Consider the following 20,634-nt stretch of genomic DNA (forward strand, 5'->3'; position numbering starts at 1 on the left):
CCCTAGGGTAAGACAGGTGAAAACCCCTGTTTTAAGTTTTCAGTATCAGGGATGTATGTATTCCCTCCCATGGAGCGGGCCTCCAGTACAATGAGGGGGGCAGTTGGTTTCCACTATGACAGACGTGCCACTATTGCATCCATTGGCTAATTTGGCCTGGCTGGCCAATTATAAGGCTTGCAGTGTCCACTGTTGAGTATCTTTACTGGTGATTTCTCTTTCTCCTATTAAATTGCAAGCAGAATGGCTTCTTCTAGCTTTCTTTCAGCTGGTCTACCTGGATGATGTTATCAGCTCACTTCCAGCAGGATTTCTCAGTGACTTTGCAGCCCAAGTATGTGGAGTCTTCAGCAATAGGGTCTTACCATCTATTCATGCTGGGAAACCAAGGGCCTCAGCAATGGCCTGTAATGTTTTGGGGGGGGGACCTCCCTGACCAACAACTCACAGGAAGGTATCTCATCCTTGGCACTGAAAATTTTCTAGCAACAATCTATGGCTCCTGAGTGTTCCATTGTACAAAATAGTAGGTTTCCATATGACTTATTTATATCCTCTTGGATTTTGTTTAGCCCTCCCTCCACCTTTCCTTTACTCATTCTCTTCCCCTGACCTCACTTGGGGCTTTTGATTTGCTAATGTTCTGATGAGAAACTTTTGCATCTGTGTTCACCAAGTGTATAGGTCAACAAGTTTTCTTGTTGTGCTCTCCTTGTCTCATTATGTTACTAGGGTAATACAGGCAAAATAAAATGAGTGTGGAGGCCAGGTATGGTGATACACACCTTTAATCCCCATACCCAGGAGGTAGAGGTAGGAGGATCACTGTGAGTTTGCGGCCACTCTTAAGATTACATAGTAAATTCCAGGTCAGCCTGGGCTAAAGTGAGACAGTGCCTTGAATATAAATAAATACATAAAATGAATTTGGGAAGGTTGCTTGCTCTCAATTCTAAAAGCAAAACAAAAATGGATACTGTGGGGCTGTAGAGATGGCTTAGTGGTTAAGTGCTTATCTGTGAAGCCTAAGAACCCCTGTTTGAGGCTTGATTCCCCAGTACCCACATAAGCCAGATGCACAAGGTGGTGCATGTATCTGGAGATCGTTTGCAGTGGCTGGAGGTCCTGGTGTACCCGTTCTCTCATTCTGTCTGTCGCTCTCAAATAAATAAATAATTTTTTTTTTAAAAGGATACTTTGGAGCCGAGTGTGGTGACGCATACCTGTGAGCACAGTATTTGAGAGGCTGAGTTGGGAAGGTTAGGGTGAGGTGTAGTGAGTTCCTCATGGGCCTGGGTGACATGGTGATGCACTGTCTCAAAACAAAGCAAAAACAAAACACCAATAGTGTCCCTTTACACCAGAAACTAGAAAATGTAATAGAAATGAGTAAGAAAGAGTTACCTCTGGCTGGAGAGTTGACTCGGCACTTAAAAAAAAAAGAAAGAAAGAATACCAATGAAGATCACACTGCATATTTCAATGTCTAAAATCAGGTTTAGTGGGTAAGGTGCTTGCCTGTAAAGCCCAAGGACCCAAATTCAATTCCTCAGAACCCACATAAGCCAGGTGCGCAAGGTGGAACTACATCTAGAGTTCATATGCAGTGGCTTTTTGGCCAAGGCATACCCATTCTCTCCTTCTCTCAAATAAATAAATAAAATATTTTAAAAAATTCAAGATGGGCATGGTGGTGCACGCCTTTTATCCCAGCACTCGGGAAGCAGAAGTAGGAGGATCACCGTGAGTTTGAGGCCACCCTGTGACTTTGTAGTGAATTCCAGGTCAGCCTGGGCTAGAGTGAGACCCTACCTTGAAACACAAAAAATGTGCAAAATCTAAGTTTAGATATATTGACACTCTTGTAGCCTCAGCTTCACAGAAGACTGAGAGTTGAGGATTACTTCAGCCCTGTAGTTTAAGGCTCACCTAAAAAACAGTAAGTCCCAGTATCAGGTAGATGGAGATAAGAAGATCCCTGGGGTTCACTGGCCATCCATCTTTTTTTTGAGGGAGGGTCTCACCCTAGCCCAGGCTGACCTGAAATTCACTATGTAGTCTCAGAGCAGCCTTGAACTCATGGCAGCCCTCCTACCTCAGCTTCTTGAGTGATGGGATTAAATGTGTACGCCACCATGCTTGGCTTCATTTGTATTCTTGTGGCAGGTCCCACAAATATGTTAAGTGAGATTACTCTTTTATTTATTTATTTATTTTTTAGTTTTTCTAGATAGGGTCTACCACACATACCTGGCTTTTTTTTTTTTTAAGAGGATTTTTATTTTATCTTTTTCTTAGAGTGAGAGTGAGACAGAGGGAGAGATAATTGGCACACCAGGACCTCAGCCACTGAAAACAAACTCCAGATGCTTGTGCCACCTAGTGGGCATGTGCAACATTGCGTGTGCCTCACCTTTGTGAGTCTGGCTTATGTGGGATCTGGAGAGTTGAACATGGGTCCTTAGGTTTCGCAGGCAAGAGCCTTAACCGCCAAGCCATCTCTCCAGCCTTTTTTTTTTTTTTCTACATGGTTCCTGGGAATTGAATTCAAATCCTCATGCTTGTGAAGAAAGCACTTTAGTGACTGAGCTATCTCTCTGATGCAATTGTTGTTGCTGTTCTTTGTCTAGTTTTCAAAAGCTTGCTTATGATGGATGTGTCAGAGTAAAGATTTCTTTGGGTACCCTCTTGGGGATTTGTTGAACCTCTCACATCTGTGGTTTTTCTCTTTTAACAAATTTGAGGAGTTTGCAGACACATCTTCAAATATTTTTCTGCCCCGTACTATCTTTTTTCCTCTGTGACTATTACCTTTTATTATTGCACCACAGGCCTATGAGGCTGTGTGCATTTTTCCAACTATTTTCTCTGTTCCATTTAGACTTTTGTGTTGATCTACAGTCAGATACAGGTGCTTTCATCTAATCTCCATCCTGTTATTGAACCAATCTAATAAGTTTTTAAATCTTGGCAATTTTATTTTTTATTTATTTATTTATTTATTTATTTATTTTTGGTTTTTCGAGGTAGGGTCTCACTCTGGTCCAGGCTGACCTGGAATTAACTCTGTCATCTCAGGGTGGCCTTGAACTCATGGCAATCCTCCTACCTCTGCCTCCCGAGTGCTGGGATTAAAGGCGTGTGCCACCACGCCCAATGGCAATTTTATTTTTCAGTTGTAAAATCTCCTTTGGATTCTTTCTACATTTCTATTTCTTTGTCAGGAAATTTCCAGTTTTCCATTTGCTTCAAGAGTATGTTCATGCCAGATGTGGTAGCACACACCTTTAATCCCGGCACTCAGGAGGCAGAGATAGGAGGATCGCTGTGAGTTTGAGGCCAGCCTGAGATGACATAGTGACTTCCAGGTCAGCGTGGTCTAGAGCGAGACCTTACCTCATAATTGCTTAGGGTCTCACTCTAGCCCAGGCTGACCTGGAACTCACTATGTAGTTTCAGGGTGGCCTTGAACTCACCGCAATCCTTCTGCCTCCCAAGTGCTGGGTATATGCCATCATGCCTGGCACTCTTAAATTTTTTTAAAAGGGCCGAAGAGATGGCTTAGTGGTGAAGGTATTTGCCTGTGAAGCCTAAGAACCTAGGTTTGACTCCCCAGGACCCACATTAGCCAGATGCACAAGGTGGCACATGTGCCTGGAGTTCATCAGCAGTGGCTGGAGGCCCTGGCATGCCCATTCTTTCTGTCTCTCTCTCCTTCCCTCTCCCCTCTACTCTCTAATAAATAGATTATATATATAAAATATCTATCTATCTATCTATCTATCTATCTATCTATCTATCTATCTATGTAACTATCTATCTATGTATGTATAAAGTCATGCAGTCTCCTAGGTGATTCTAAATCCCTTCAAGTTGCAATCAAGTTTAATCATCACATCTCTGTCCCTTGTCAACATGACATCCAAACATATCACCTTAAATCATATTGTTCTACCTTTGGACTCTAAAATCTTATTTTTTAAATATTTATGTATTTATTTACAAGCAGGGAGAGAAGAGACAGACAGAGAGAATGGGTGTGCCAGGGCCTCCAGCCACTACAAAGGAACTCCAGATGCATGTGCCACTGTGAATCTGGGTTTACATGGGTACTAGGGAATTGAACTTGAGTTGTTAGGCTTTGCAGGCAAGAACCTTTAACAGCTGAGCCACCTCTCCAGCTCTGTTTTTATTTAAGTCTTATGTTTATCTGAATGCAAAATGCATTCAGTCCATCTCTATAAGTTTCCATAATCTAATAGGACTAATATTGTTCAAAAGTCCAGACTGAAGTCCCTTCTGGAAAGTAAGGCAAACTCATAACAAAGCTTGTATAAATTAAAACACACACACACAACTTCCAACATATAATGGCTCACAGTAAAAACTCGTGTTTCCAAAAGGAAGGATATGGCAATGAAAGATCCAAGACTGAAACCCAACAGGCAAACACCAAACCCTGCAGCTCCATGCCTGGCATCTAGAGCTCTAGGTGGCATCATCTTTGGCTCTTTGGGCTTGGCAGTCATATCCCTCCAGTTCTGCAAATATTTTACGGTAGTACATGGAGGCTCTCTTTGGACTGGCTCAACTTCATCCCTACAGCCTTCCTCAGTAGAAAGCGTATGGTGCTGGCATCTCTAACACCCTGTGTTCTCTATCACAACTGGGACTTCCCCGATCTCAGCTTCACACCATGGTATCATATCCAATCACTTTTGAGCTTGCCGTCTTGGCATAGGGCAGAGCAGTTTTCTAGACGAGGCAATGGAGAGAGCTCCAAAGGCTGGATTCAGTGCTCCCCCAATCTCTTCCCACTGTCCAGCCCCCAAAGGAGTCATGTGGTATGAGCCAGGCAGATGCTATCATATGTGGTTTTTAATCCATGTATTTCCAAGCAGAGAGGGGGAATGGGTGCACAAGGGTTCCCATCACTGCAAGCAAACTCCAGATACATATACCCCATTTTTGCATGTGTTTTTAAAATGATCAGTTAAGATGGAGGGAAGCCCCTGAGATCACTTATTGTTAAGGTTTGGATCTGAAATTGTCCCTTGCAGTTCATCTTTGAACACTTGTTCCTCACTGGGAGGTGCTATTTGAGGAGGCTATGGAACTTTTAGGAGGTCGAGCCCAGCTGCCATTAGTGGAAAGCAGACTTTTATTTTTTTTTTCTGTTGTGGTTTTTCGAGGCAGGGTCTCACTGTAGCCCAGGCTGGAATTCACTATGAATTCTCAGGCTAGCCTTGAACTCACAGCTAAGGGTAGGTCCTTTAAAGGCCCTGGCTTTGTTAACTCTACTTCCTGGTCCAATAGACGCTCCTGCCATGAATACCATCATGCCTTTCTCACCAGAATGGAAACTCTGAAACCATGAGCCAAGATTATACTTTTGAAGTTGTTCCTGTCAGATATTTTAGCCGGAGATGCAAAACTAATAAAGAGAGAGGCCAAAGAGGTGGGCTCACTCTGACAAACCTCACTATAGCTTTTGTTCTCCAGAGGTTGCTTTGTAAGAGGAACATGGAATCATTTAGGGGCGTGGGCTAGAGAAGACGTGGAAGGCTGTGAACTTAATGTTCTGGTGGGAATTCAGAAGACCAGAATGTCAACAGACAACAGACTGCTCACAAATTTTCAGATGCATGTCAGAGTGGCAAAGAACCCGTTTGAAAATACGAGTGAGAATGAATTCAAAAGAAATGGTTAGCCAGGCTTGGGGGCACATGCCTTTTATACCAGCCTGCAGGAGACAGAGGTAGGAGGATCACCGAGTTCGAGGCCACCCTGAGACTACATAGTGAATTCCAGGTCAGCCTGGGCTACAGCGAGACCCTTCCTTGAAATACCAGGGGACCGGGGTGGGGGGGAGGAGGGAGAAGTAATGGATCAATTAATTTGGTGGAGGGAACTTAAAAGATGGCTCAGTATCCAAACTGTAGCATAATCATTGCTGCTTTTTTGTTTTTCCCTCAAGGCTGACGCTGTCTCAGCCTCTCATTGCCGCCACACCTGGCTCAGACCTGGTGCTTTTAGCAAGGTTTATAGTGACAACTGGGAACAAAAAGCAGGGCAGGATTTGATGAACACGGTCTGTCTAGGAAAGTAGGGTTATGGTTGTGGACAAAGCGAGGATGGATGGTGCGGGTAGTTCTTGCCCTGGAACAACAGGAAGGATCCATTGAGGGAGAAACCCAACCCAACCATGGCTCCAGGGTGTAAAACTAGAAAGAATATCTTTCTTTGGAAAGATAGCCTTCAGGGTTACTCAGTCAACTGTCTACCTGGGCCCAGGCAGGCTGGTCCTCAAGAGTCCAAGGGGATCCAGAAACTTCAACTGGTAGAACTTCCCGTCATCCAGAGTACTGGGTTTTTCAAGCATGTATAATACAAATGACAGGGGCTATGGGGCAGTATGTGCTACAAGCCTTAGTCCATTTTCTGCTGCCTTAACACAATACTTGAGTAGGTAAACTTATAAAAACTTAGCCCTGCAATTTTGGAGCTGGGAGGTCCAAGATGGGGTGAAAGCTCTGTGTGGTTTCATAACGTGAAGTCAGAACAAGTGGGCAGGGAATGAAGAGATACAGCCAACAGACTGCCTTACTTTATAACCCACTCTTCAAAGTAACTACCCAGGTCTCCTAAGAACCCAACCACATGAGAAAAGCATTAGCCCTGCTCACCAGGAACACCCCATGGCCCAAGTTCTTCCCATTACCAACTCCCCACACTTCGGAATTGAAGAGTTTGGCCACAATGAATGAACCCATAGCCAACAAGGAACTAAAGGCAGGGCTCATAAGTAAAACAATGCCAAGAATTTACAGAGTAATGCAGAGATGTTTGCAGTTTTATGGCTTAAGAAAGACATCCTGTTAAAGGTTACCCTGCCATAGGCTTTAGAGCTACCTACTCACTGAAACCTATTCATAAAAAAAAACGCAGCTCCTTGACAGTGACTTTCATTGAAATTTCTAAAGTGTTACTTGCATCACTGTTACGTTCCTAGTGATCACTTCCTATATAGTCATCACATGGTAACATGAATATTCTGATGGTTTTATTAACAAGTATATAATACATATATTGCATACTGTGTATAGTATATGAGGACTGTACAGTACAAATTTATGTTCACAGTTTGACATGACAAAATGTCATTACTGAATTCCCATTGGACTACAGAGTAGAAACAGAGAAAGTACATTAAACATTCACATCTTTAGTAAGAAAGATTACCAAAATGTTTCAGTATCTGCAAGTATACTAATGCATGCTAAAAACCTTTACCCATTCAGTCTTATTAGCTTATAAAATATATTACACTTTATTAAAAATTTCTGCATAGTTTATACAAGTATTAAAGTACTGTAAATGTAATAATCCTGCTATACTTGCAGGTATGGTTTAAGAGATGCTAAGCGGAACGATTATTTTGACTCTCTAACACTAAGTACATAACAGAAAAAAAAGTGCTAGTATTTGTAAAACAAGTTGCAGCCCTCGTTCAATGCATGTAAAATGGCTTTGTAAATGTATTACTTAACGTGAATTTGCAATCACTTAGAAATTGTTAACCTTGACCAAGAAGAGAACAGATAACTCAAGTGACTTCATGTATGAAAACAATTCCTTCAAGACAACTGTACTTTCGAACCAAATTACTTCAAAACCTTCAATCTCTGAGATTGTCTTTAGAACAATCTAGTCAGGAATGATGTGCAGATATCCATTATCAGTAATACAGTCTTTCCAATTCCACATTAGTGCAATACTGATAGTGCAGATGGGTGTTTAATAAAACATACATATACATAGATAGTTCTGTAAATCTGTTCCAAGGCTCTTGAAACTTCTGAGAATTCAGTATCTTCTTTGTTGAACATAGTTATGCTGCAAACATTCTTCAAACAATCCAGACTGTCAATGCCCACTGAATGATGTAGACTCACGTTTTAAAGTCTCCACATGACTTTTCTGAGACACTTGGGCAGTCACTGAATAAACTCCGTTTAACAAGTGGCATGGCACCAAACCTGGTGTGTACAGATCACTCTTGGTGTAAAAATACTGCAGTTAAATCACCATCCATAGCAATGTGGCACATCATCACAACCATGTTTCAAGGGCATCTTACATTGTATCTGAGGTCTTCCACAATAACAGCTAAAATGACTACGAGACTAAATTGCTCAACTATTATAGTGAAATACAAATATATATATATAGAGATTTTTTTTTAAAGGAATTTGGTAAGGGCCAATTGACTAAAGAATATCACGCCAGCATGGGAACATAGAATGGCCTCTGTGGTTCTTTTCCTCCAGAGCTAAAACGCACCTTTCCACCTAAACCGCTAACATGATCTAAGCAAGCTGAAAGTCATGTAATACCACCTTTTGACTGGACTTTAAATATGCCAGAGCAAACACTAAATCACATGTAAGGTTGATTCAAAGATGAATGTTTCCTTGTACCCCCCCCCCCAAATGGGCTGAAAACACACAAAATGAACACAATACGTTGCACTACAAACCTGATTCCTCAGTGAGGTGGAAAACCCATTTCAAAGCAAAAACATGTTGACGAAAATATGACCAAAACCTGACAACAGAGATACCTACTTTTCCAAGAGCCGCACCTTATTCCTCAATTCATGTCAGAATTGCAAAAGGAAAAACAAAACAAAACACCCAAAACTCCAAGTCCAATTGATTAATTAGCATGTTCTAACAGTCAATGAACAGATTTCTGCAGTGCTAAAAAAAGAAGAAAAAAAAAAAAAGAAAGAAACCCAAGTGCCAAGAAACATTTCTTTGCATTTTCCACCCACATTTCCTTTCAGCTAGTTTACAGGGCTGAGCAGGAACTCCAGTGTACAGTCCCTGCAACTGACTTTCTCTCTCTCTCTCTCTCTCTCTCTCATTTTTAACATAGTGCCACCAGAAAGAAACAAGCAGGACCTCAGCACCACTCATTCACCGACGCTTGAGAACTGTTAAAAGTCTTTTTTTATTCCTCCCAGTTATGGTTGGGTTGGATCCCAAGTTGTAGCTAGAATGAACCTTCAGAATTCTGTTCTCGCTCCTCCATCCTCGGTGAGGGGATAAAGGGGCTTTTGGTCATATGCAACTGTATTTGACCACTCTTGCCCATTTTCTTCAAATTTATGACCAATGGCATTGCTAGGTGTGAATTATTCTTACTGGCATTTAGACTATGGTGTTCAAAAGCCTGCTTTTGAAAAAAACTTTCCCCAATGATGGTGCTACCTTTCAACATAAACACGAGTCAATTATGTTTGTTCTTCTGACAGGATACTTGATAGCAACAGGAAATCACTAGCTCCAGCAGTAAACTTTTGGGAATCTTCAAGCTACAAATATAAATCCCTGAACTGTGGTTTTGTATATTTTTTCAAAAATCTGTCACCAAAATAAAGATATATATATATGTGTGTGTGTGTGTGTGTGTGTGCTTCACACAAGTTATTATCTACAAAGTGTCACTCAGATCATAACTGAATAAGCCTCCTAAAGCCTTAGTAGATGCTCGCGGATGACATGGGCCACGTTCACAACTGACAGCCACTTTGGCACAGTATACAGCTCACACTGAAGTTTCATGTAAGAGCTACGTGACTAACGTTGATAATACGGGAACAATACAAGTACCACTCAATATTTCCCTGTTTGCAAAAGTGTTATTATAAGCAGGTTGGATAAAAGACCCCTCCAACTCAATCCCCAACCCCCGCCACCCCTTTTTTCCCCCCCAACATCAGTGGGCAAATATTTCTGTGGATCCTTTACTCTCAATGCATCATGATCCATACTGAAGATCCTGTAGGAATGAAGACAGTTCTTTTCTGGAACCGACTATGTAGCATGGTTCTTTATAGATGACGCACTGCCCAGCTAATCAAACGTTGATGACTGTGCTAAGCACTAGCTGGGAATCCTCCTCTTCCTTGTTCCAGGCGACAGATGCTGCTGCGCACACACCACCTCCTTCTTTGGGCAGCTTGGGCTCAACTCCCAAGGTGTCAAAAGTCCTCCAGAGCTTCATGAACAGAGGAGGGCAGAGGCCTTGATGTAAGCAGAGTGGCAAGGCAGTCTCCCAAGCTAGAGGCGGAAGGGTAACGGCACACTTGGCTGGACTAATCTGATCTCTCCACTGTGCTCTCTGGCTCACTGCTGAATGGGACCACTTCTTTTGGCCATACAACGGGATCATGAGGCAGAGGTACGAAGGTCTCTGGCAAGGGCTAGTAGGCTGATACTGCATTTCTAATACATTTACTTTGACATTCTTTTGAGGAATACATGGAGAAACCAACAACTGCTTAGGTAAGTTTACATGTCCCCTCGTTCTCATTACATTAAACACATCTGTAAAGAAGGGTCTGCTTAGCATCCCCAGGAAAAAAAAAAAAGTAAGTGTTCACATTCTTTAGGTCTGACCCGTGGTAAGGAGAGGGAGAGTTAAGAGAGTATGTACTACTGACCATATGGAAGTTTTAAATGATACAAACTCAAGAGACTCAGACCAGCTGAATCCAAATTAAAATGTACATGTAAAAAATGAGTTAGATAATGGGCAGGAGGACAGAAAAGAGAGAGAGAGCGAGCGAGCCAGGCGAGTGGAGGGTCGCGACATTCAGACTAGCATGTGGCGTTTCCTATGTAGGGCTAGATGGTCGGAACGAGAGAAGCTGCGGTCACAGTCTGGACACTGGAAAGGTTTGATTCCAGTATGTTTTCGGAAATGTCTCGTTAGTTCATCAGACCGAGCAAACTTCCACGTGCAGCCTTCCCAAGTACACTTGTAGGGCTTTTCTCCTGCAAGAGAGAAAAAGGTCAATTTTCTTAAAAAGACAGTGACATTCAAAATTTTGGAGCTAATGCTCTTGAAAAGGAGGTATATCCAAGATAATTGCCTCTTGATAACACAATGCCTTATATTTCTCTATGAGATAAGCATGAAAGAAACTGACTGTCTGTTCTAAGGAGAAAAAAAAAAAAGAAGAAGCCAGGCTGGAGATATGGCTTAGCAGTTAGGCGCTTGCCTGTGAAGCCTAAGGACCCCAGTTCAAGGCTCGATTCCCCAGGACCCACATTAGCCAGATGCACAAGGGGGCGCACGTGTCTGGAGTTCGTTTGCAGTGGCTAGAAGCCCTGTGGCACGTCCGTTCTCTCTGCCTCTTTCTCTCTCTCTGGCTCTCAAATAAATAAATATATAAAAATAAACAATAAAAAAATTTTTAAAAAGCCAAACAAGAAAAACATATAGTAGACCGAACCTCCTGACTCCACCTCCTGACTGCTGGCATTACTGCCAAGCCTCACCATGCCCAGGTTACATACAGCTGGGCATGGAACCCGTGACTTTACGCACACTAGGTAAGCACTCTTTCAAAGAGGTCTTCTCACGGCATATAAGACCACAAAATTCACTTCGACAGTTTACCAGTATCAAGCGTGCCGCCTGCACATCTCCAAATTTTAAACAACTTGAGAACTCAATTATGTGTAACCCTGCATTTAATAAGTTCCATCTGAAAGTTTGTGGGGTTCTCCTGAGACTTTTCAGTAATTCTCTAAAATACTAAAGTCTCTATCAATTATGTAACTGTTAAGAGAACTCAACATCGTATTTTCTCCTTTAGCCAGTGACAATTATGCCAGACTAAGGCTTTAAATTTTTTTAGGTACTGAAAATACAGTAATTCCCTCCCACCAGTCAGAAGCCAAGTTTTGTTTTGTTTGTTTTTTAACAGTCCTACTAATAATGATCAAGGTGAGGAGCAGAGGCCCCTGTAGAAGATAACAGGTCCTGCCAAAACAGCTGCTAATGGCAATTTTTATTTATTTATTTATTTATTTTTTGGTTTTTCGAGGTAGGGTCTCACTCTGGTCCAGGCTGACCTGGAATTAACTCTGTAGTCTCAGGGTGGCCTTGGACTCACGGTGATCCTCCTACCTCTGCCTCCCGAGTGCTGGGATTAAAGGCATGCACCACCATGCCTGGCTGGCAATTTTTTTTTTTCAAGGTAGGGTCTCACTCTAGTCTCGACTGACCTGGAATTCACTGTGTAGTCTCAGGCTGGCTTTGAACGCACAGAAATCTTCCTACCTCTGCCTCCCAGGTGCTGGAATTAAAGGTATGCACTACCACGCCCCTGCTAATGTCAAATCTTCATGTTTAAAAATTAGAACCAGCACACAGGAGGGCAGAGGTAGGAGGATCACTGTAAGTTTGAGGCCAGCCTGGGAGTACAGAGTGAGTTCCAGGTCAGCCTGGGCTACCGTGAGACTCTACCAAAAACCAGCCATTCAAACAAACAAACAAAAATAGAACCAAAGGTTGGGCATCCCTAATCTAAAAATCTGAAATCCAGAACTTCGTGAGCCTTTAAAATGACACAAGTTGAAAATTTTACACCATCAAACTTTTGTTTCCTGCTCAAAATGTATGAAAAAAATTTTGTACTTGGACTTAGGTACTGTCCAACATATCTCTTTTTGCTTTATGCAACTATCTCAAAGTCCAAACCAATGTGAAACGCTTCTGGTCCCAAGCATTTCTTACAAGGGAAATGGGTAGTAGGTATTACAAAGTTGTTCCCGTTTAAGAACTCTGTTCTCAGGTTGGAGATGGCTCAGTGGTTAAAGGCAATTGTTTGCAAAACCTGACGACCTAGGTTTGATTCCTCAGTTTGTATGATGTGACAGGCCACGCTATATCCAATAATGGCCAAGATGGGCATGAATTAAATAGATTCACCTCTTTCTTAAGGCCAGTCTTCCATCTGCAAGTTTTTGCCATTAACCCTAACCTGATTTTTCCTGTACAAAGGACAAGTCTGCTTTTACAAATCTTACAATGGATGTATGCTGACAGCCCACAGGAAGGCCACATAGTGGACAGTGAGTGTTACCCCTTGTCCCTGGCTTCCTTCCCTTAGCAGAAGACAGATGAGGTGACTGTGAGGAACCGAGTATGGGATTATTTTAATCTCCTCGAACTCCTTCTAAGATTCTTTATGAGGAATCCCAGAAACAACTCCACCTGACGGTGTTGACTTTCAAGATGCTGGGAAACCCTGCATTATCCAGGCTGAGCACCCCTTATCCAAAATGCTTAGGACCAGAAGCTTTCTCTGATTCCAGACTGGCTGAGCACCCCTTCATCTGGACGCCCACTCCATGACTCTCTGTCACGTGGACACCCAGAAACTTCACGTCTCAAGTGTTTTCGGACTTCAGACGTTCAGATCTGGGGAGCTCAAGCTCCAGCACTCCTTTAAAGCCCCTTTAACTGTTCCCTTTAACGGGGCGCATTAGTAGCGCGCAGGAAGCGAGGCTGGCGACCCCCACCTGTGTGTGTTCTCCTGTGCGCTTTCAGGTGGGAGCTCTTCGTATACACTTTATTGCAGCCGTCATAGTCACACCTGTGGATCCGTCGCTTCCTCTGGGTGTCTGGGGACTCCACAGGTAAAGGTCTCTTCCCTGGCTGTACGATGACCGACGGGTGGTTCCTAATGAAAGTCAAGGGTAAATGCAAAATATTGAGGGAGGACGCTTCCTTCTTATCAGTTCACTAAAGGCATCAACAACACGGGCGAAAACGTAACAGAAAAAAAAAACCAAACAAAACAAAACCCAACAAAATAAACAAAAAGAAAATGAGCTGATCAACCCAAAAAAAAAGCATTGCTATATTCATTCAACAAACACGTAGCGAGCACCTACCATGAGCCAGGCACTGTGCTTGGCACCGGGACACAAAGATGGATAAAAACAGGGTTCCTGCCCTCGAGGAGCTCACACTCTAGGGGGAGACAGACATGGAGTTAAGTGACGAGAGCAAGGTTAAGGTCCATGCTAGACGGAGGGGCCATGTGCTGGGACACGCTTTCCCACACTCAAAAAATCTTGTGACCCAACTACGTATCTCCTGAACACTTTTTATGGAAACTCCGCCCAGAGGCTACACTGACTATTTGTTTGTTTGTATGTATGTATGTATGTATGTATGTATGTATGTATGTATGTGGGGGGGGAATGTTCAAATTGCTACTTCTTAGGCAATCACATTGTAGAATATCTTCATTTATTTCATCACTGAATGATTGCCAATTCACGGTGCATTTTCACGTGCTGGCCCTTCCAAGGAAAGACCATTCATTGGTCATGGCTGTCTTAAGCACAAGTCTTTAGTACCATTATGGTTTCCGTGTGAGGAAGAGCTCCGGGGATTGTGGTGTGGTTAAGGATAAGACAGAATCCACCACATCGCGGATCCCCACCTTCTTAGCTTCTCTCACATTCCAGGGGTGGTTCTCAAGTTAAATCCTGCTAAGCATTACTATGAACTGCCTGTCTCCTTCCCAGAAAGGGAGGAGGTAGAGAGAAAAAAACAGATGGGGAATCCGGCTGGCAAGTGCGCAGTTGGCTGGAATTTTTCCTGCTAATACACCGTCAAGTTATCTACTTCCATGATGGTTAAGTTACTTGATGTATTACAAGCCTACTCAGCTGGCCTTCACTTGTCATGAAAGTTTCTCTCTTAACTTTGAATCTGTGGGTCCTAGGATGGTCTAAATAATACATAGGTAGAAGAAAAAAAAAAATTTAAAAAGACTGGTAAAAAAGATAAAAAGATCCGATCAAGGTGAGCACTCAAGTTTCTGAGCCCACAATAAACAAATGATATTTTAGGGCTACAGAGATGGCTTCACAGAAAGGCACTTGCCTGTGAAGCTTAAGGACTCAGGTTTGATTTCCCAAGTACCCACATGATCCAGATGCACAAGGGGGCGCATGCATCTGGAGTTCATTGGCAGTGGCTGGAGGCCCTGACGTGCCCATTCTCTATCTGCCTGCCCCCCCCAAATAAATAAATAAATATAGAGACGAAAATTTAGCTATGAAGAGCAAAGGTGTCTTTTTCTGTCTCTGCGATTAAGTGGTTTGTCTTGGTATGAATTTGAAAGGTAATCCTCACTGATGAATTCTCTTAAGCACATCAAGAAGCAACCAGGGAAAGGTAGTTATCATTGCCTTCCTGCCCTAATGCTTGGGAGCAAGGCAAACAGATAAACCAAGTCAAGCTGAGAGACACAGGAAAGTAAGTCGGAGCGAGGGGAGCAGGAGGGAATACTCCTATTGCATACATATATTAGTAAAATTGGAGTACGGCTGATATTATTCACTTACAAGCCTTCAGTGAAAAGAAACGGATTTCGACTTTGGGAAGTGAGGGGGCTAGGGGACAAACGTAAGGAACTACACGTGCCACATCTTAGGGACACGGGGAGAAAAGCCACCCCAGGGGAACTCATTGACTCTGTCCCGCAACTCATGTCTTTCTGGGCTGTGAATCTGATCCTTTCAGCGCAGTCGCGAACGCCTTCTCCAGGATGCCCAGGTCACACATGTGTTCTGTGCCTCAGTTTCCTCTCGGTGAAGTGAGGAAGTCAGTGCCGAACACCGTCAGGTGAGGGGTTTATCAAGAGGTGGGAATGCTCTCAGGGTATATTGTAAGATACGTACACAGAGCACCCAAGACAGTATCTGCTCCGGCTTCAGTTATTAAACAGTAGCTCTTAAGACTTCAAGGCACACATCCCCTTGTGCCCTTGAACCCTAGGATTCCGAGTTTATGTGGAGTTTCTTTCAAAGCCACCCCAGAGACTCTCAAGTTAGTATCAACCTTGAAAGGTAATTAATACCGAGCTCTGCTTCAGGCTGCCGTAAGAGATTCAAAGTTTCACCTATTTTGTCATTTGTTTTTGAAGTGGAGTTTCACCCTGGGCCAGGCTGGTCTAGAACTCAGTGTTCCTCCTACTTCAGCCTCTTGAGTGGTGGGATTAAGGGAATGCACCACCACACCCAACTTCTCATTAGAAAAAGAAAAAAACAAACAAAAAACCAATTTTGGCACTAGTAAAACCAGGTTAGAATAGCTATTACATATCACCTGGCTATTGTTTTCAGCTGAACTGGCCCTTGTTGGGTCACACAAGACACACATACATATACACACCCTAAAATCTGATCCTCAAGCTTTTTGCTCTAAACATAGCTTCTTAGAAGCAAGCATATAATAAATGACACTGGATTAAGTCCTCTTCAAAAGGACCCTAAAAACCTTAACTCTAGGATTGGGCAAATTGGGCTGTTTCGGAGCGTCCAGTTTACCTGTGGGAGGTAAGGCTGCTAAGGAAGTACTGCTGGGCGCCTCACTGCTATGGGACTAGGCTCTTGGTTTCAGTTAAGTCTTTCCTGGCTACATGGTTTCCTATGTGGGCTGCTCCTGGGCCCATTCCAAGACATTACTTAATCCCATCTGTGAGAGTTACTTAAAGAGTACATGTCCCAGTTGTGGCTAATCTGCAGGATTTTCTTTCTTTCTTTTTTTTTTTTGAGGAGCAAAATACATTTCTTAGGTCAGCATTAAAAATAAGCACATTACTCACTCATTAAAAACATAAAAGCACCCAAGGAGTTATTACTTCAAACAACAAAGAGAGACATTCTCCTCTCTTTTCTCAAGAAAAGGTCCCGTGGGGCTCAAGGGTGACCTTATAACTCCTCATCCTCCTCCCTCTCAAGTGCTGGGGGGGGGGGGGGGCGGGACGACACACGACATGTGCAGACCACCACGCCTGGCTGAACAAAACGAGTTTCAGGCAGCACTTCGTGAAGGGGATCGCCTGCCACTGTTTTTCTGTGATACTGCACAGGTGAATTCGGCACAGCCCTAACCTAACTGGCGCTTGGCTTTGTTTAATGGTTTAATGTCTTCCTCAACCACTTGGCCAGGAACAAATGTACTTCATGCCTCCCTCATCAAGAGGCTAATTCCGCCTACAGGGTATGGGCATTTCACCCGGCATGTGAACGGACCCGGGCAGTTTGCTGTGGACAAGATGGCCAGAGAACAGATGGAGATCATGCAGCTCAAACCAGGGGCCCGTGGGTGACAGTGTAATGGGGGTATCAAATGTCTTAGCTCCTCAGTTCTCTGTCTGATGACTCCCACAGCCTCTTACTGTGGTGATCCGTGCTGGTAATCCCAGCACCCACAAGGATGAGGCAGGAGGATCACTGTTGAGGTCAGCCTGGACTACTCAGTAAGGCCCCGCCTTTACAAAACACAAAAACCTAACTGGGACACATTCCTTTTAGGGGGGGCGGTGGAGACCACTGTGACCAGTTTGGAGTAATAAAGCACAACTCTGAGGGCACTAGAAAATGGGCCATTCTAAACCGCGAATTTGCATTCTGCTGCAGTTGTGTGGGAGAGGGGTGGAGAACCTAGGGTGGAAACACCACCTTACTCATATTGGAGAAGAGGTGATGTGGGACGATATTGAGAGTGGTTCTGAGAGGTAACAGCAGTGGGGCTCTGTTCTAGAAGCTGACCACTGGACCCAGTGCGGAAGCGAACAGCACGAGACGACGTGGTGATAATTACACTCAGCAATGGGCACCCAGATTGGAAGCAGGCAGCCGTCAGAGACTAGCCCCTAGTCCCACATCTGCTGGAGCCCCATGTTGGGCCACAAAAGGCCACCTTGCTAACATCCTGCAGAGTACCACAGGAGAGAGAGAGAGGTGATGGGATTTCCAGTGGCCAGCCCACAAGTGATGCTACTTTAACCCACGTGTGGTACCACCCTATCATGGCATGGGCTTCAGCTGCTGAGACAGGACAACCTTCGGCGGCCAGCAACGCTGTTGGCATGACAATTTTGCTCAAGTGCATTCCTGGCAGGACAAACACTAGGCGGCATGGGCAGTGACAACTGGGTGAGATCGGCCGTCAGGACTCAAGGTGATGCAGGGCATCCAGAATACCAGATCCAATCTATGTGTGGGGAAACCACTCGTGTGTACCCTGATTCGTGTGGAAGGTACGAAACGTGGGGGGACCGAGTCACTGAAGGGGATGGAACTGTTGTCATGCAGTTGTCCGCGTATCAGAGTGGGCCTTGTTTTTCACAAAGTCTCTTGACCAGTGGGACTAATGGCCGCCGCATACTGCAGATGTTCCCGGGCCATGCTGAGCACATCCCATTTGTAAATTTTTGCTCCATCCCAGGTCCCCGGATGCACGCTTACTATGCAGACGCTGGGCACACCTAAATATACTTACTCTTGCAACAGTGCTTGCGGGGGGGACACTGAGTTCATTAAAGGGGGTGACATTTCTTCAGGATAATAATCTGTCCTCTGTGGTTCAATCCCAGGTTCTATTTTAATTTTTTTCTGTAATATGGGCTTCTCATAGGATTCAATTACAGGTACTAAAAAATAAAAACAGAAAATTCACTCTATACACAATGTATCAATTTATTCTTTACTTTTTCTTTTCTTTTTTTTTCCAGGCTGACCTGATACTCTCTCTGAAGTTCTAGGCTGCCCTTGTACTCACAGGAATCTTCCAACCTCTGCCTCCTAAGGGCTGGGATTAAAGGCGCACACTATCGCGCCTAAACAATTTATGCTTTTCTAAATTGCACTGCACAACTTCTGGCTGAAACAGTGATACATGAACCTTGGACTGTGAGCAAGATTATACCAGGAACCAATCTGTGATGGTTTCATTTCTCTTGACCATGTCTTGCCAATGAGAGGCAAACACAAGGCTCCAAAATGATTCTTTCTTAACAAATTTTAACTATCCTTTTCAAAAAACTTCCTGGCCCTGTTTTACGACCATCTGGTAAATCAGTCTTTCTTTCTTTTCTTTTGTTTTTCGAGGTAGGGTTTCACTCTAGCCCAGGCTGACCTGGAACTCACTATGGAGTCTCAGGGTGGCCTTGAACTCATGGTGATCCTCCTACCTCTGCTTCCTGAGTGCTGGGATTAAAGGTGGGCGGCACCACGCCTGGCTAAATCAATGTCTTTTAAGGGCCACTAGTTATCACTATGACAGAGGTATTTATTAAGAATCTTTGATAGCCAGAACCATATTGGTACTCAGAAAACTGAAACTTTATAAAGTCAAGATCCCTATCATCCCAGAGTCGACAATAAGAGAGCTGGTAACCATCTCAGGGTATAAGACAGCCTATAAATTCCTGGAGTCCTCCCTACATCAACATTTCAAATCAAAAACAAACAAACAAAAGAACGAAGTGCCTCAGAGGGAGCAGCATTTCTTTTTTTTTTTTTCTTCTTTTCCATTTTTCTTTCAATTTTTTTGAGGTAGGCTGACCTGGAATTCTCTTATAAGTCTCAAGCTGGCCTCAAATTCACGGCGACCCACCTACCTCTGCCTGTGTGGGATTAGAGGCATGCGCCACCATGCCTGGCTTTAGTATTTCTGTTTGAGAGTGGCACAGCTCTGCCTCAAGTCACCGCCTTCTAGGGGGAAGACCCAGTATACCAGGCAGGTGCCCAGATGCTGAGGCTTGGCCGAATTTACCTTGCATGCCACTGTTTGAGTTGTCCATCTCCTCTGACAAGGAGACCATGAGCGGCTGTTGGAGGTGGCTGGTGTACATGAAGGGGACGGGCTGCACCACGACGGGCTGGATGACAGGCAAGATGCCCGGACTCCTGATCCCGTGCCGCGAGAGGGCAGCTGCCATCACAGGCGGCATGGACAGTGGCACCCCGAAGGGCTGCACGCCCGGAGAAGGCGGGGAGTACTTCTTAATGGGTGGGCTCGAGGAAGGCATGCTGAGGCCCGGCGATGCTCTGCGGTGCGAGGACGGGAACTTGAGGGAGGAAGGAGAGCTGCTGGCTGAGGGCGGGGAGCCCCGCTTGTTCACCGTGAGGTCCACGGGCTCCATCTGTATTCCGTGTGACAGGCCTTCGGGGGTCTGGAAGAACTTATCCGGTAACGGTGTGGAGTAAATGACTCCATACTTGTTGGGCTTCATGGACTCCATGTAATTGGATGGATAAGACTATTGGAAAAGGAAAAGGAACCGATGAGAAGTGTGGCTGAAAATAGGAACGAAGACAAAAAAGACATGATGCACTTTCAAATCACATGAATTTCATGTTTTTAAAAATATGTAGTTCTGTCTTAACATATTTATTAACTAACAGGCAGGCAGGGTGGTGTGCTTGAAAGGCAGAGGCAGGAGGAGGATCACCATGAACGCAAGACCACCCTGAGACATTACGTAAGTGAATTCCAGGTCATCCTGGGCTAGAATAAGACCGTACCTTGAAAAACAAAATCAAACAAATATGCATAATTTATTTATTCAAAATATTTTTTATTCATATTTATTTATTTGAGAGTGACTGAGAGAAAGAGGGAGGGAGGGAGGGAGAGAGAGAGAATGGGCACGCCAGGGCCTCCAGCCACTGCAAACGAACTCCAGACGGGTGCGCCCCCTTGTGCATCTGGCTAACGTGTCCTGGGGAATCGAGCCTCGAACCAGGGTCCTTAGGCTTCATAGGCAAGCACTTAACTGCTAAGCTATCTATCTCTCCAGCCCCGTAATTTATTTATTTAGAGAGACAACAGATTGCTAGGACCTCCTGCCACTGCAAATGAAGTCCTGGAACATGCAACCACTTTGTGTATCTGGCTTTACATGGGTACTACTAGGGAACTGAACCCAGGTTGTTAGGCTTTACAGGCAAGTGCCTCAACCAC

General features: G+C 44.1%; 1 protein-coding gene across 5 annotated transcripts in view; it reads right to left on the minus strand.

Moving 5' to 3' along the window:
- Positions 1-7,050: 7,050 nt before the first annotated feature.
- Klf3 (Kruppel like factor 3) overlaps positions 7,051-20,634 on the minus strand; it is a 40,601-nt gene continuing 27,017 nt past the window's right edge. For all 5 annotated transcript variants that reach the window (XM_004658656.2, XM_045161670.1, XM_045161669.1 and 2 more), the window contains exons 3-6: positions 19,444-19,930; positions 18,169-18,319; positions 13,383-13,543; positions 7,051-10,844 (exon numbers count right to left, since the gene is read on the minus strand). In XM_004658656.2, the coding sequence (XP_004658713.1) occupies positions 10,663-10,844; positions 13,383-13,543; positions 18,169-18,319; positions 19,444-19,930 (981 nt within the window). In that variant the 3' untranslated portion in view covers positions 7,051-10,662. The remainder of the gene's footprint in view (positions 10,845-13,382; positions 13,544-18,168; positions 18,320-19,443; positions 19,931-20,634) is intronic.

The sequence above is a fragment of the Jaculus jaculus genome, chromosome 11, assembly GCF_020740685.1.
Source record: "Jaculus jaculus isolate mJacJac1 chromosome 11, mJacJac1.mat.Y.cur, whole genome shotgun sequence".
NCBI lineage: Eukaryota > Metazoa > Chordata > Mammalia > Rodentia > Dipodidae > Jaculus > Jaculus jaculus.